At 35.4% G+C, this 15697-nt stretch overlaps 2 protein-coding genes and 1 long non-coding RNA gene across 3 annotated transcripts; 2 read left to right on the forward strand and 1 right to left on the reverse strand.

Annotated features, from left to right (window-relative positions):
• The first annotated feature begins 1210 nt into the window (after positions 1-1210).
• Hsp90 (heat shock protein 90) lies at positions 1211-4760 on the forward strand. The gene is made up of 3 exons (XM_076431269.1): positions 1211-1629; positions 1967-2085; positions 2439-4760. The coding sequence occupies exons 1-3, from the start codon at positions 1480-1482 to the stop codon at positions 4345-4347; spliced, it is 2178 nt and encodes a 725-aa protein (XP_076287384.1). The 5' UTR covers positions 1211-1479; the 3' UTR covers positions 4348-4760.
• LOC143212437 (uncharacterized) lies at positions 4535-5840 on the reverse strand. Its single transcript, XR_013009693.1, has 2 exons — positions 5553-5840; positions 4535-5439 (listed from the first exon to the last, which is right to left on the reverse strand). It is a non-coding gene; the product is annotated as an uncharacterized LOC143212437 (long non-coding RNA).
• Positions 5757-15643, forward strand: Tudor-sn (staphylococcal nuclease domain-containing protein 1). Its single transcript, XM_076431268.1, has 9 exons — positions 5757-6073; positions 6542-6663; positions 6724-6866; positions 6950-7444; positions 8768-9245; positions 9584-10214; positions 11570-12016; positions 12135-12344; positions 13686-15643. The coding sequence occupies exons 1-9, from the start codon at positions 6023-6025 to the stop codon at positions 13788-13790; spliced, it is 2682 nt and encodes an 893-aa protein (XP_076287383.1). The 5' UTR covers positions 5757-6022; the 3' UTR covers positions 13791-15643.
• Positions 15644-15697: the final 54 nt, after the last annotated feature.

Here is a 15697-nt window from a genome sequence, read left to right on the forward strand (position 1 = left end):
TTTTAGCGCCGCCTATGATCCAGGGGCGAACTAATGACAGTATATATATAGATAAAAAGCGGTAGACGGTTGGAAAAAAACTGTTTACCCCAACAGGATTCGAACCTCGGTCTACCGCTTGGCAGTCCAACTCTTTAGCCGATTGGCCCACCGACGATCTTATAAGACCATCGAAAATTTTGGTATATGTATCGCAAAGAATGACTCTCGTATAGCTTCTGGGCGATAGGCATACGCACGCAAAAACTGCAGCGACACCAACGCCGCCTATGAACCGGGGGGGCAACATAGTGGTTGAAATATTTCCATTACAGCTTGCACCCCCTGCCCAGGAGTCTGTGACCATCTGTGACTGTCTGTGACTCACTGATTATCAATCAGTGGTTTTCGATGCCTCTGTAGGTAGGGGTGTGTAGGGGCACTGATTGGCCACATTAGTGTGATACCGTGCTGCCCTCTCAAAAACAGGCTGAATCCCAGCCCGGCCGGCAGGCCCTGGGCTCGAGCCCCCTGCAGGTGATATTCGCGCCATTTTGTGCACAGGTGCCCGGCTGAATCGGCCTGTCTGGGTCTCGACGCAGCTCCAAGCGTTGTGTTTGCCCGTAACCTGTAGGTCAGGGGCTCTGCTGGCTGGGTCCGGTGGTAGGCTCTGTCAGACTGTGCTGTCTGGGTATATATATATACACATATACATACACATAAGTATGTATATTCCATACAAATGTAAAATAAATTTTGATAATAAATATTTCAAAATGTTATGAAAATTAAAGTGTCGTTATAAATTCAATCATAAAATGTATAACTATATACTTTTTAAATAATGTTTAATCATTGTTAGGATTAATAAAATGAAATGTTTAGAAATGAAAATATTTTTGAAATATTGTCAAGAAGTTATTAAATATACTATTTGCATATGCGTATATGCGAGCACGTCATTGCACCAATTTTTGGTATTTGCCGCATAAGCATTCCCGATGTATCGCGATGTTTCTAGCACTATGTAGCATATGCAATCAAATCAAATCAAATCGCTACTTCCGGTTACTACGTAACTGCGATCGAAAATGTCTAATTTTGTTCTACCCTGTGTATTGATCGCTATTCATTTTGTTTATTATGATGTTTTAAAATTTATATAATGAATTTGAAGAGTGATAAAACTCTGTTAGTACAATATCGTTATAGTAAGATATTTGACAGAAGATTCTAGAGGATGGACAAACTTCCGGCAAATGCCTTCTAGAATCTTCAAAACTCGATAAAAGCGGCTGCAGCGCAGCAGTATTCAACACTTTGAAAAGTGACTGCGCGCGACACTGATTGTCAAAAGGAGACAAGAAAGTACGCTCATTCATTGCAAATACGTGCAAATAATTACGAACGTTAACGTGAGAATACATCGGTCCCAGTGTATCTGTGTTTCAATATTATAATTGATATTGTCTTAAACAAAAACAGTATTAAATAGCAAAAATGCCTGAGGACGTAACAATGGTTGATACCGGCGAAGTCGAGACTTTCGCTTTTCAAGCCGAAATTGCACAGTTGATGAGCTTGATCATCAACACTTTCTACTCCAATAAAGAAATCTTCATTCGAGAATTGATCTCAAACGCATCTGACGTAAGTGACATTCTTTTAACCGTATTTAATCGTGTCTTACATTTTGACAGAACGCTTATTTTTTCATTTCACATTAACACTAACCGAACCGGGTACAAAATGTGTCGGATATATATTGATTTATAACAATGTGACCACTGAATTTATTTAGATTTTTCGTGTTCAAATAAAGAAATTTATTGAATAATCTCTAATAATTTCAATAATTAAAAAATAAAGAATGTGAAAGCAGTCATTTGACCAGTTGTGGTACAGTTAGTGTTAAAACAGAATTTGTAAAGAATTTCGTAAAATAATGTTATGACAATTGTTAATACATCCTGATTTTTGGTTGCAGGCTTTGGATAAGATCCGTTATGAGTCTCTCACTGATGCATCAAAACTGGACACATGCAAGGAATTATTCATCAAACTTGTTCCTAACAAAAATGATCGCACTTTGACCATTGTTGACTCGTAAGTATTCCTTTTACTTCTTAATTATTTGATCGATTTGAAGAATTTTCTTTCGAATCTCAATTTGAGAAGAACTGATTATTTCTTATTCTATTGGGTTGGAACAAAAGTTCGTAGCATTTGTAAATTAAAATTGAAAGCTAAAATTCAGATATTTATTCATAGATTTATTCAATAACATATTTCTCATTCTGTTCTATTACTTTTTGCCATTTTCGAGGTAACTTCTTGAGCTATTGAATAAATACCTTAATTTTATCTTTGATTCTTAATTTGAAAACGCTACGAACTTTCATTCCAACCCAATACTTTTGTAATAAGATGTATAAGTAACTAAATGCTATTTGTTACAGCGGTATTGGTATGACCAAGGCCGACCTCGTGAACAACTTGGGCACGATTGCCAAGTCAGGAACAAAAGCATTCATGGAAGCTCTCCAAGCTGGTGCAGACATTTCTATGATTGGGCAATTCGGTGTAGGTTTCTATTCTGCTTATTTGGTAGCAGATAAAGTTACCGTCGTTTCTAAGCACAATGACGATGAACAATACCTATGGGAGTCTTCTGCTGGTGGTTCATTCACAGTCCGTCTAGACAACGGTGAACGAATTGGAAGGGGAACTAAGATTATCCTTCATATCAAGGAAGATCAGGCAGAATACTTGGAGGAATCAAAGATTAAGGAGGTTGTAAAGAAACATTCTCAGTTCATTGGTTATCCAATTAAGCTTGTTGTTGAAAAAGAGAGAGACAAAGAACTGAGCGATGAAGAAGAAGAGGAAGAAGAACCTGCAAAAGATGAAGAGAAAGATGAGAGCAAACCCCAGATTGAAGAAGTTGCAGATAACGAAGACGAAGATAAGCCAAAGGCTGAGAAAAAGAAGAAGACAATTAAGGAAAAGTATACCGAAGATGAAGAACTCAACAAGACAAAACCAATTTGGACAAGAAACCCAGACGATATTACTCGAGAAGAATACGGCGACTTTTACAAGAGCTTGACCAATGACTGGGAGGATCATTTGGCTGTCAAACACTTCTCCGTAGAAGGGCAATTGGAATTCCGTGCATTACTGTTTATTCCTCGTCGTGCTCCGTTAGATCTTTTCGAAAACAAGAAGAAAAAGAACAATATCAAATTATATGTACGCAGGGTTTTCATCATGGACAACTGTGAAGATCTGATCCCAGAATATCTGAACTTTATTAAGGGTGTTGTAGACAGTGAAGATCTTCCGTTGAACATTTCCCGTGAAATGTTACAACAGAATAAAATTCTGAAAGTTATCAGGAAGAATCTTGTCAAGAAATGCTTAGAACTGTTCGAAGAATTGGCAGAGGACAAAGAAGATTATAAGAAATGTTACGAACAATTTAGCAAGAATTTGAAATTAGGTATTCACGAAGACAGTCAAAATAGGAAAAAGCTGTCAGAGTTGCTGAGGTATCACACGTCTGCCTCTGGAGATGAGATGTGCCCGTTGAAGGATTATGTTGGTAGAATGAAAGAAAATCAGAAGCACATCTATTATATTACTGGCGAAAGAAAAGAACAAGTAGCCAATAGTTCATTTGTAGAAAGGGTTAAGAAACGCGGTTACGAAGTAGTGTACATGACGGAGCCTATCGATGAATATGTTGTACAACAGCTGAAGGAATTTGATGGTAAACAGCTGGTTTCTGTTACGAAAGAAGGTTTGGAGCTTCCAGAAGATGAAGAAGAAAAGAAGAAGCGTGAAGAAGACAAAGCCAAATTCGAAAATCTTTGCAAAGTCATGAAAGACATCTTGGACAAGAAGGTTGAGAAGGTTGTTGTCTCCAATAGGCTAGTTCATTCTCCATGCTGTATTGTTACATCGCAGTATGGATGGACCGCAAATATGGAGAGGATAATGAAAGCGCAGGCCCTTAGAGACACGTCAACCATGGGATATATGGCTGCTAAGAAACATTTGGAAATCAATCCAGACAACCTAATCATGGAGAACTTGAGGCAGAAGGTTGAGGCAAACAAGCACGATGAGTCTGTAAAAGATCTTGTTATGCTTCTCTTTGAGACGGCGCTCTTGTCATCTGGTTTCGCGCTAGAAAACCCGCAAGTACACGCATCTAGAATATACAGGATGATCAAGCTTGGTATTGGCTGTGATGACGATGATGTACCAGCTGGAGGAATGGACACAGAAGAGGAAATGGACACAGAAGTTCCTCCAGTAGAAGGCGAAGCGGAAGAAGCCTCTAGAATGGAAGAAGTAGATTAAAATTTTCATTTAAAATGATTTCATTAAATCCAAAGACTTATAGGATGTAGAAAGACTGCTACAAATGATTTCGACTTAAGTATTGAACAATTTCTGTTTCTTTTCTGTTTTTGTTATTTATATGACAGAATTAAGTGTCATGCCTATAGTTTAATGCATAGCAAAATCACAATTTATTTATTTTATAAATATGACTTAGGTAGAGGAGCCTGTCACTTGATTCTGTCTTCAAATGTGTTTCTATCCCTTTCGTGTCATTACATTACCATTGAGATTTCTTTTTTACTATTTATACTATTTCAATTTCATTTCACACTCACCATTCCATTGCCAAACCATTATGTAGTATAATAATTAAGATGGTTATAAACTATTTTGTGCAGAATAAAAACACTACTTACTGATTTAAAGAAGTGTAATTTCTTTCAATGTACTTTAGTAGATTGTATTACTAAAAAAGTTAGGATTTCGAATGTCGGTAATTGACATTGTGTTTGTTTATATTAAAACACTTTTGAGGATCTTTACTTGTATTATAAACCTTGTATTCATCGCATCATAGACATTTAATTTGATCCAATGACTTACTCAATTTATGAATACACGAATTACAGTAAACATTCAAAGAAGTCTAACAAGTGGAGATCTATTTTTTGATATATCAAATGAAAATACAGAAAAAACATCTAATCAATGATACATTTTTCATATTTAAACGGTATATAGTAAATAATTACAGCAAATGAGTGTATTATTAAAAGAAAACAGTGAAAGGCAGAGTTTAATTCAGTTTTAGAATATTTTTTATTTACCAAAACTTCTCCATTCAACTCTTATCATTAAAAGTAAAAATTTACATAAAAATTTGCAGTCCAATAATAAAACAATTTCTCTATTGTAGATACATTCTATTTATACTTATGTATTTACATTGTAATATAAAAATTCCTTTTTATTTCAAGAAGTTGCTAATATATGTGAGCCACACTATTTCTAACTCCAGCCATCATTTCATCAAAGTATTTATAGCTCCAGCATTTGCATATACGCGTATATACTTTAAATATACTTTAAAAGTAACGATACATATACCTATACATAGAAGAAAGTATACATGCTTTTTTTAAATGCAACGTCACACACATGTGGATAAATTACGCTCGTACTTGACTTCGCAACTCGACTACATGAAATAATATACCTACGCATGTTTTTGCGTTGACACTACTTCAGCGAAACTTGTATCACCATTAATTTGAACGTAAGAATATTTGAATATAATATAACATCAGGAACTGAAAAATCCACGTGTTATATTTGAACACTTTTTCTACCGATCAGAGTACTTATCAATGTAAGTTGACCGATAGAGCGCGACACTGCTGTTTGTCGAAGTGTTGCGTGTTGCCACATCACCACCAAATCAAACGTACTTGGACGATGTTTCTGTGTAGATTGCGCTCGTGCCGACTCCTCCACAATACGTGGAAAGCGTGAGTTTCTTTACTCCGGTACAACATGTCAAATTTTTCTTAAATTTCTGACGAATATCCACGAGGAAAGCAAAGATTTGTGCAGAGAAAAATTCTATTCATCGAATAGTACCACTGGGAAAGTATTGACTGGGAAATTATAGATTTTTACTCGGTGCTTAACGAAGTAAACGAACAACACGATGAGTGCACCCCAGGGGCAAGTGAAACAAAGAAACGGAGTAGTGAAACAGGTGAGGCACCTTGAATTTTACAGCAATCCATTTCTCGGTGAATTATTCCGGCGAAAATAAATACAATTTATGTGATTACTGTTATATGTAACCTATTATTTTGACGTCCACGCGATGTACCCGACATAGTTACAACGAAAGATCTATACCGAAAACATATGGTCCTTACATTAAAGTATTTTCGTACTGTACGCAAGTTTTCCTCGATAATAAATCATTAATAGGCAAATAGATGCCTCTTACTTTCTTAGAAATGTGTTTTATAATATCTTTATGTATTATTAGTTAGCATATTCTTTGGACTATATTGTTAAATTTGGAAACACCTCAAAGCAGTTTATCTTTCTAATCTTCTATGAAAAGTATTAAATTGTAGGGTGGTATGCTACCATTTGATATAATGTAATATTAATAGTAAAAAATAAATTGGTTTACCATGCTTTTCAATGTAGAATGTTATACTTTAAGGTTACTTCGGGAGACACCATTGTTATCCGTGGTCAGCCTATGGGCGGTCCACCTCCTGAAATTACAATTATTCTTTGTAACATCACTGCTCCAAAATTGGAACGGTGGAAAGGAAATGATAGGTATTTATCGATATTTTTATAATTTTGTATAAATTTGTTATATAATTCTGAACATTATAGCACTGATGAAAGCAGAGATGAACCATACGCCTGGGAAGCAAGAGAATTTTTACGTAAGAAGCTCATCGGCGAAGATGTATTTTTTGTCACAGAGAAATCGATTAACGCAAACAGAAATTACGGTACTGTGTGGTTAGGGAAAGGTACGTCAGCTTTGGATGTAAACTTATTTATTTATAACATGTTGGAATTTATGAAAACTGAATATAAAATCTGCTATTTACAGACAGAAATGGAGAGAACGTTATTGAAACGTTAGTTTCCGAGGGTTTGGTAACTGTGAAAAAAGATACACGAAATCCTAGCCCAGAGCAGGCACATCTAATTGAACTAGAGAATACCGCTAGAGCAGCGAAAAAAGGAAAGTGGTCAGAATCACCATCTTCTGAACACATACGTAATGTTAAATGGGCAGTGGACGATCCTCGAAAATTGGTTGAGAAATTTGGAAAGAAGCCGGTGAAGGCTATCATCGAATTTATATTTGATGGTTCAACAGTCAAAGCACTTTTGCTACCGGATTATTACAACATAGTATTAATGATATCAGGTGTTCGATGTCCTGGTTGGCCGAACGGAAGACGCGAAAATTCAGCAGGCGATCCTTATGCGGATGAAGCAAGATATTTTGTAGAATCTCGCCTTCTACACAGAGATGTTGAAATTGTACTTGAATCAGTTAATAACAACAATTTCATCGGAAGCATTCTGCATCCAAAGGGTTAGTATGTCGCGGTTTTGAGCGTGTACTAAAATACACGTGTAGACGTGGTACGTGAACCGTGTGGTACGAATTTAAGGATCCATGAATACTAGAGCTAGTACCTCTACCAAGTATATGAGATACTCGGGTACCCGGTATCAGAACTGGCTATCAGAACTATTACTCTCCGAGCCGCCGCACCGTACAATGGGCCAAACCGATAAACTGTGTGTTAAATTAAAACCAGGGATTGAAAACAGTTATGATATTGATTCCGGTTCTTGAAACAATTACGAAAACCGGAAACATGTTATAACTGTTATGACAATATTTTTCGGTTATGATTCGGTTCTGTCATTCTGTATTCTGTTCGGCTGAAGAACATACGATTTATGCAAGCAACTAAATCAATGACAGGGCGACCGTAAAATAACACGATGAAATGTCAGTTTTATATGACAAAACACAAAAAATGTTCGACATAATCGGGCAATTATCTATATCCAAGGAGGACTCGAGTAATGTTCATATTATTCCGAGACAGAACCGAGTACTCGGGTAGCCAACTATCTCATGAGATACCCGGTACTCGGGTAATTTACGTTTACCCGAGTATCTTATCGCTTAGCCGAGTACCACCCGGGTATGTCATAAGTCACAGCTCTATTTATTGAATACGAATAAAAAAGAATTCGATCGAAAAACAATAACGCATCAGTTGTAGAAAAGGACAGCGAAGCTCGAGAGGCCTCGGTCGCCGAGACGTGTAAACATAACTAATCCTATAACAAAACTTCTTTATTTTTCATTATTTTTTATGGGACTTTGACCAACGTGTTCGTGGCATTTCTCTAATGAAAATGATACCAAATATGATACAATTTCAATTATGTTTACCTGTGTAATGAACGATGAAAGTTTTCGACGCAAAGAAGGACAGCGTATGGGAAAGAAAGAGACGCGGAGAATCGCGGCGCGGCGGCACAGTTCAAAGCATACGCCATACACAGTTCTTCCTTACGTCCGAAAATTCATCGTTCATTACACAAGTAAATATCATCGGAATTATATCATGTTTGGTATCATTTTAATTAGAAAAATGCCACGAACATGTTGGTCAAAGTCCCATACAAAAATAATGAAAAATAAAGAAGTTTTGTAATTGGATTAGTAGTTCACACCGATATACCCGCCAGGTATCGGACTACGCGGCGTGTTTACACTGTTCGGCGATCCGTACACTGAAATAGGGATCTCTAGTATCTAGTTTGAAGCTGATTGAAACACTTAAAAGAATTTGTAATTCGATATTTCATAATTAACTGTTCCATTGTTTTACAGGAAACATTGCAGAAATGTTATTGAGTCAAGGATTTGCTAAATGCCAAGATTGGTCGATTAGCAACAGTAGAGCTGGTGCAGAGAAACTTTATCTCGCAGAGAAAGCTGCGAAAGAAGCGCGTCTGCGTTTATGGAAAGATTATAAACCATCTGGGCCACAAATAGAATTCACTGGTACTGTCGTTGAAATTGTGAACGCGGATGCGCTTATAATCCGAACACAGAATGGTGAAAACAAGAAAGTTTTTTTGAGCAGTATTCGTCCACCATCCAGAGAAAAGAAGCCGAACGAAGAACCTAATAACTCTGGTAGAAAAGATTTCAAACCCCTGTACGATATCCCATGGATGTTAGAAGCTCGAGAGTTTTTGCGTGAGAAGTTCATTAGGAAAAATGTAAAAGTTGTTGTTGATTATACTCAACCGGCTAGAGACAATTTCCCAGAAAAGTTGTGTTGCACTGTTACTTGTGGTAAAACGTATGTTATTTTACTTTTCCTTTTAACCCTTGGCACTCTTAAATAGTGACTCAGAATCACCACCAAAAATTGCTGTACCAGTATTCAAAATATTCTTTACATTATTAAATGTGTTGGTATCTAATCAATTACTAAATATTTAAGTATTGCATGGGGTGTTATATCAATTTTATATTCGTACAAAGAAAAAGATTAATATAAAATGGAATTATTCTAGGTCGGAAGAGATGTTTCATTTTCGAGTTAAAATAGCTCCGAGTGCAAAGGGTTAAACTTAATCTGAACTATTTCGAACAATTGTCATTAATTTTCGTGTGTGTGTGTGTATTTTTATTCAGAAATATCGCAGAAGCATTGGTTGCACGAGGCTTAGTGCGAGTGATCAAATACAGACAAAATGACGATCAACGGTCATCCCACTACAATCTATTACAAATCGCAGAAAGTAAAGCGGAAAAATCTCAACACGGTTTACACGCGAAGAAAGATATTCCTGTGCACAGATTAGTAGATGTTTCTAACGATCCTACCAAAGTGAAGTCGTACTTGACGTCTTTCAAGCGGGCGCAAGGCATTAAAGCTATGGTTGAATTTGTCACGAGCGGTTCTCGTTTGAAACTCTTTCTACCGAAAGAAGATCAGCTTATTACATTCGTTCTGGCTGGTATAAGAACCCCCCGATGTCAAAGGTCACTTCCAGGTGGTGGTATAGTTAAAGCCGATGAATATGGTGAAAAGGCATTGGCTTTCACCAGGGAACATTGCTTCCAAAGGGACGTTGAAATTAAAGTTGAGAGTACAGAGACGAAAGGAAGCGGTTTTATCGGTTGGTTGACCGTGAATGATCAAAACATGTCTGTTGCTCTTGTTGAGGAGGGTTTAGCAGAAGTGGTTACCTTCCCTGACTTCGGGGAGTTAACTAGAACTCTTAAAGCAGCCGAGGAACGTGCTAAAACAAAGAAATTGAACGTAAGTAGCTTAAAATGTTCATATATTGTATACCGTGTTTTTCTCGTAAACAGTGAGTACATATTTCAAAAAATTTGAAGAGCTTACAGTATATTTTACTGACAACACGATAACATATGGCAATCGTATCTACATTATTTGTCGAGAAACGAAGGTGACCTTCAGTTTATTAAATGGAGTGCTGTTTTTTAATTTACTCATATGTAACACGGTAACTTCCAAGATTGTACTAAAGCAGATATTGGAGAAATATGTAGATCGAACATTTTGCAACATTGCATTTACTACTGTACTATTGATAAGGCCATTGGCTGTTTCAATGTATACTTTTACGTGTCTCATTTTATGGGGTCATATTAAGGGGGTAGATTCGTTTTACGTACCAGGATTGCAGGGAGCGGGATGCGACTTCTCATTTCTCGACAATACAAATAAGATGGGGTTTTCCAGTAGTCAAAATCACTAGATAAAAGATCAATATAGGCCGCGATCGCCCTCAAAAGTCCTATTTTTACGTTACGAGCTAAATTCATCTTTTATCTAGCGCTTTTGACTACTGAAAAACCCCATCTTTGTATTATCGAGAAATGAGAAGGCGCATCCCGAACCCTTGCAATTCTGAAAACGAGTCTACTTCCATTAAGATATTGCTTATACTACCAACATATTCAAACGACTTACAAACTAACATAAAAACACATGTGCATCCATATCCAGTGTAACATTAGTAACAGGAATCAACAGAGCTCAAAAATGCATTCTTGCTAGCGTAAGTCATATCGAACACGATATGTACTTTCATTAATTTATAGTCGCAACTTTATTGTATGTGTGTTCAACAATGTTACGAAACGTTCGATCTACATATTTCTCTAATTTCTGCCCTTGTATGACCTTGGAAGTTATCGTTTTACATATGACTGAACTCGTCTTGATCCACACTTTCATATGACATTAACACTAGGTTTACGGAACTCTAGAAATAACTATTTCACATTATTTTATAAACGTAACAAGGATGTGTCTATCCAAATTTTTGGCCATTTTTCCAATAATATATACCCAAAGAAATAAATCTGGTAAATAATTCCTCAGGGAAGCATCTTTACAATCTTAATAATCGCAAATTGAGAATATTACAAGAATATTCCATTTAAAAAACAAGATCACCTTTGTTTCTCAAGAAATAATGTAACTATAAAAAATTGACACATGTTATTGTGTCGCCAGCAAAATATACTGTAAGTTCTTTGTCATCCATTTTTTTGAATACTGTTTACGGGGAAAACGCTGATACGGTTTAAGAATACGTTGTTTACTTTACCAATTCTACACTTGTTACTGTACTATTACAGATTTGGAAGAACTATGTTGAAGTACAAGTTGAGAACGAAAAGAATGATAATGACAAAGAAGTTGTGGAAAGAAAGATAGACTATCAAGAGGTAGTCATTTCTGAAGTGAACGGTCTTCATTTTTATGTGCAAAAGGTTGATCAACGTAGTATGCTGGAAACTTTGCTTTCACAACTGCGACAAGAATTGTCGTCTAATCCTCCACTTCCGGGTGCTTACAAACCCGTCAGGGGTGAATTAGCTGTTGCCAAATTTACTGGCGATGATCAATGGTACCGAGTTAAGATAGAAAAAATCTCTGGTTCAAATGTCAGCGTATTTTATATTGATTATGGTAACAGAGAAACAGTCAATGTTTCAAGACTTGCCGACTTACCATCACGGTTTGCTACCGACAAACCATACGCCCACGAGTATGCACTTGCATGTGTTTCACTTCCAAGTGATGTAAGTGTTTCCCTGTAAAAATTAGAATATACATAATATAGGAACGACTACAATACATCCTTACAAATTCTCAATTACTCTGTAGGTAGTTTAATCATTCGTTTTTAACTGCTTGTAGACTGATGATGCGAAAACAGCAGTTGAAGCCTTCAAAGAAGACGTAATGGATAAAATTTTATTAATGAACACGGAATACAAAATTACCAATACTAATGTTCTCGCTGTAACATTAGTTGATTCGACTACCAATGAAGATATAGCGAAAGGACTTATCACCGACGGACTGTTGCTCGTACAGAACCAACGTGACAGAAGACTTACTAAATTGGTTTGTTTCTATCTTCTTTTTCATACCTTTCGTGTATTATATGATCGTGCAATATTGCGCTAAGCGTATACGAGTCAATTATCTCGGAAAATGTTGAAGATATGAAAACGATTTTGTATAAAAATTAATTTATTTATGCTACTTACATGATCGATCGGAAATTTCATATACATACTGTCCACTTGATTACCTTGGTTATTTCAAACGATACGAGAAAATGTTTAAAATGCTCGATTTTGGACAGCAGGCTGTGCTAGCAGAATACCATAAATCTGCGTTCGAATAAGTATCGCTTTATGTTGGCACGGTGTGCCGGCACGACCCGAGTGCAAAATAAAGGCAGCTCGGTCTTGAAATGTGCCCTCGTTTAAGAGGGCAGCACGGCCGCACTAATATGGCGGATTTATGTAGACGTAGACTTTCCGAATTTTTTACAATCTCTATATAGCAACCAAAAATTCTGAAATAATTCACTGTCATGTGTGCTATTAGGCAGAATGTTCATGAATATTTTAGTAATTTTTTGTTGGGCACAACAGAAGAAATAGAGCATAATTCTTGTGGTAGGGGTATCGACTTGAAAGTTGCCACAGCGGGATTTCTTTGGAAAACTGATATACAAGTATACATGATCGACATCCGCCATATTAGTGCGTCCGTGCTGCCCTCTCAAACGTAGGCAAAATTTAGGACCGGACTGCCTTTATTCTGGCCTCATCTTGTGCCGGTAGAAGGTTGCATTGACATTGTATGTGTCCCTGTAAGTGCGCTTGGTGTATGCTTTTTCTATAAGAACCCTAAATCTCTCGATATTTAAGAAAATGTATGTGTCTTGACAGTGGCAGTACTGTCGCGCCGCTCAATGCTTCTCGAACTCCGCTACATGCTGCCGAATAATGAAAATTACGCCTTGAAAACGCAAAAGTAGGCTATTTTAGACACCAAGCGCACTTGGTGGGTCTTTTATCTAGCGATTGTGACTACGTAGGGGCCCCAAATGTGCATTAGCGAGACGTGGTTTAAAAAGTACGGGACCCTTGCAACCTCGTGTACGTATACAGAGTCTAGCAGTGTGTGAGGGCGCCACCACACTCTCGCTCGACCAAGGTCGACTAAGACACACCATATATTTTAGAGGTTGCTGAATTTATTGTTCAATGTACTGTCATGTGATCTTAAAAAAATATTTAAAGTTTCATTTAAGAAAAAAAACTTAATCCTCGGATCTGCAAAATTAAAAGTTATATTTTTTATTGTTTCTAATGTAATCGAGTCGTATACACTCACTCGGAGTGAACGCATTTATGAGTAACCATTTATTTGTGTTTTATTGCATTTTAGATTGAAGAATACAAGAAAGCGGAAGAAGATGCAGAACATAGTCGGCGTAATATTTGGAGATATGGCGACATACGTGAGGATGCAGGCCCAATTACCAATCCTTGAAACGGCGCGGCGGTGAGGACGATGAGAAACAATATGGATTGTAAAAATGCTCAAGAATTGGTTTAAAAGTGATTAATACAGGGAAAAAGACATCATGTTATAAAATACATAAATATCTAAGAATCTATCACATAGATTTTACGAAAACTAATAAATGTCCATATGAGAGTTATGCGTTGCATTGATTACGATGCAATTATATTTCATTACATAAAAGTATAAATTGTACATAACAATTTCATTAATTTTGTTACTTTTAAATGGAACAGTGGCATAATATATATAGCATAATATATTCTCATCATTCATTTATTTTGTATTCAAATGTAAAGTTTTGTTATTCATGAATTCTAGGAATGCAGTATATAAACAATTGAAACTTTACGTGATTTATGTGCAATTTATTTTTAATTGTTTACATTTCGATTCAGGTAAAAGAAAATCATTCTTTGTACGGTGTTTTATGTCGCATAATAATCACTATTTAGGAATTATACAAATGATTATAAAAGTTCATAATTGTACATTTTGTCAAACATACACTCATTTAACTTAAGTATATAAGAGCTCATATCAAGAAAAAAATATATATATTCTTATATTTTTAATAAAAGTGGCATCAGTAAAACATTACTTAAATAGTCAAGATATTAAATGGAATATATATATATATATGTATGTGTTATTACGTGTACATACAAATCATCGTCAAATAAAAATATACAATTATATCTGTTATTTAGATTCAATTACTGATCTTCTTGAGTAACTGGTGCCGCTTTGTAGCCATAAAACTGGATTATTCTTTTCTACTTACATCAATCACAACTTTTCTTTTTTTTTAACTCATCATATTATTATACATATATATATATAAATACTGTGAAGGTTAGACATTTATATATAAATAATTGATTCATCCTCCCACTGTCATTTTATAAATATTTAATGTAACGTCAAACAATACTTTCCTTAGAGAAATTTCGAACGTAAAGAATGATACTTACAGTGAAATAGTCATCGTAACTTCGAAGAAAATAGAATTAAAACTATTTACATCTAAATAGATAGATGTATAATCTATATACAACATGTATATGTACAACAAGAAACATTGACAAGTAGATTATTTATTCTACGACTTTGCACACAGTTTTCAGGATACAAACTTATTGAGAATGAAAGAAATAATGAATGTTTGTAATCAAAACGAATAACATCTTATAAATTTTTATGAATATTAAAGTGGAAATAATTAGATGGGCATCATATCAATAAGCATTTATTCTATGAAATTTTATACCTTATAACCAAGCATTTGTAAATCGACTGGTGCAAAGGATTTATCATATGAACAATATTTTAATAATTGAAGTGACCATATAAGTAAATTAATATATTGTAGGAACAGATAAAAAAGAAACGAAAAACAGAAACTTTCAAATTAATTATTACACGGTAAATTTAAAAAGTCCATAATAATTTCGTCTCTAGATATGTATAGAAATAGTGATTTTCTCTGTAATGCTATTTATTTCTCTTTTGTGAAATCAAATTATTTCATGAACTAAATTATCAAGTGTTTCCTAGGATAATTGTGTTTACACACAATTACAATCCTGTCAAGTAAATATGAACCTTTATGCTTGTTCGTAGTATGAATATTTAAATATTGACTACCAACTTATAATATTATTAGAATCAGATGAGTTGCAAATCTTTCAAGTATTAAAGTGTTAGCATTTATGTACTTCAGAAGTTTGACTGATTTGTAATTTCGTCATTATATTGACATATATACATGTCATATGCTATGTATTGAAAATAAACTGCGAGTCTTTTTTATTTGTCAACACTAGTGTTTTTCAAATATATATTTTACACAAATTATTCATTCATTTAATTGT

Source organism: Lasioglossum baleicum, chromosome 9 (assembly GCF_051020765.1).
Source record: "Lasioglossum baleicum chromosome 9, iyLasBale1, whole genome shotgun sequence".
Taxonomy (NCBI): domain Eukaryota; kingdom Metazoa; phylum Arthropoda; class Insecta; order Hymenoptera; family Halictidae; genus Lasioglossum; species Lasioglossum baleicum.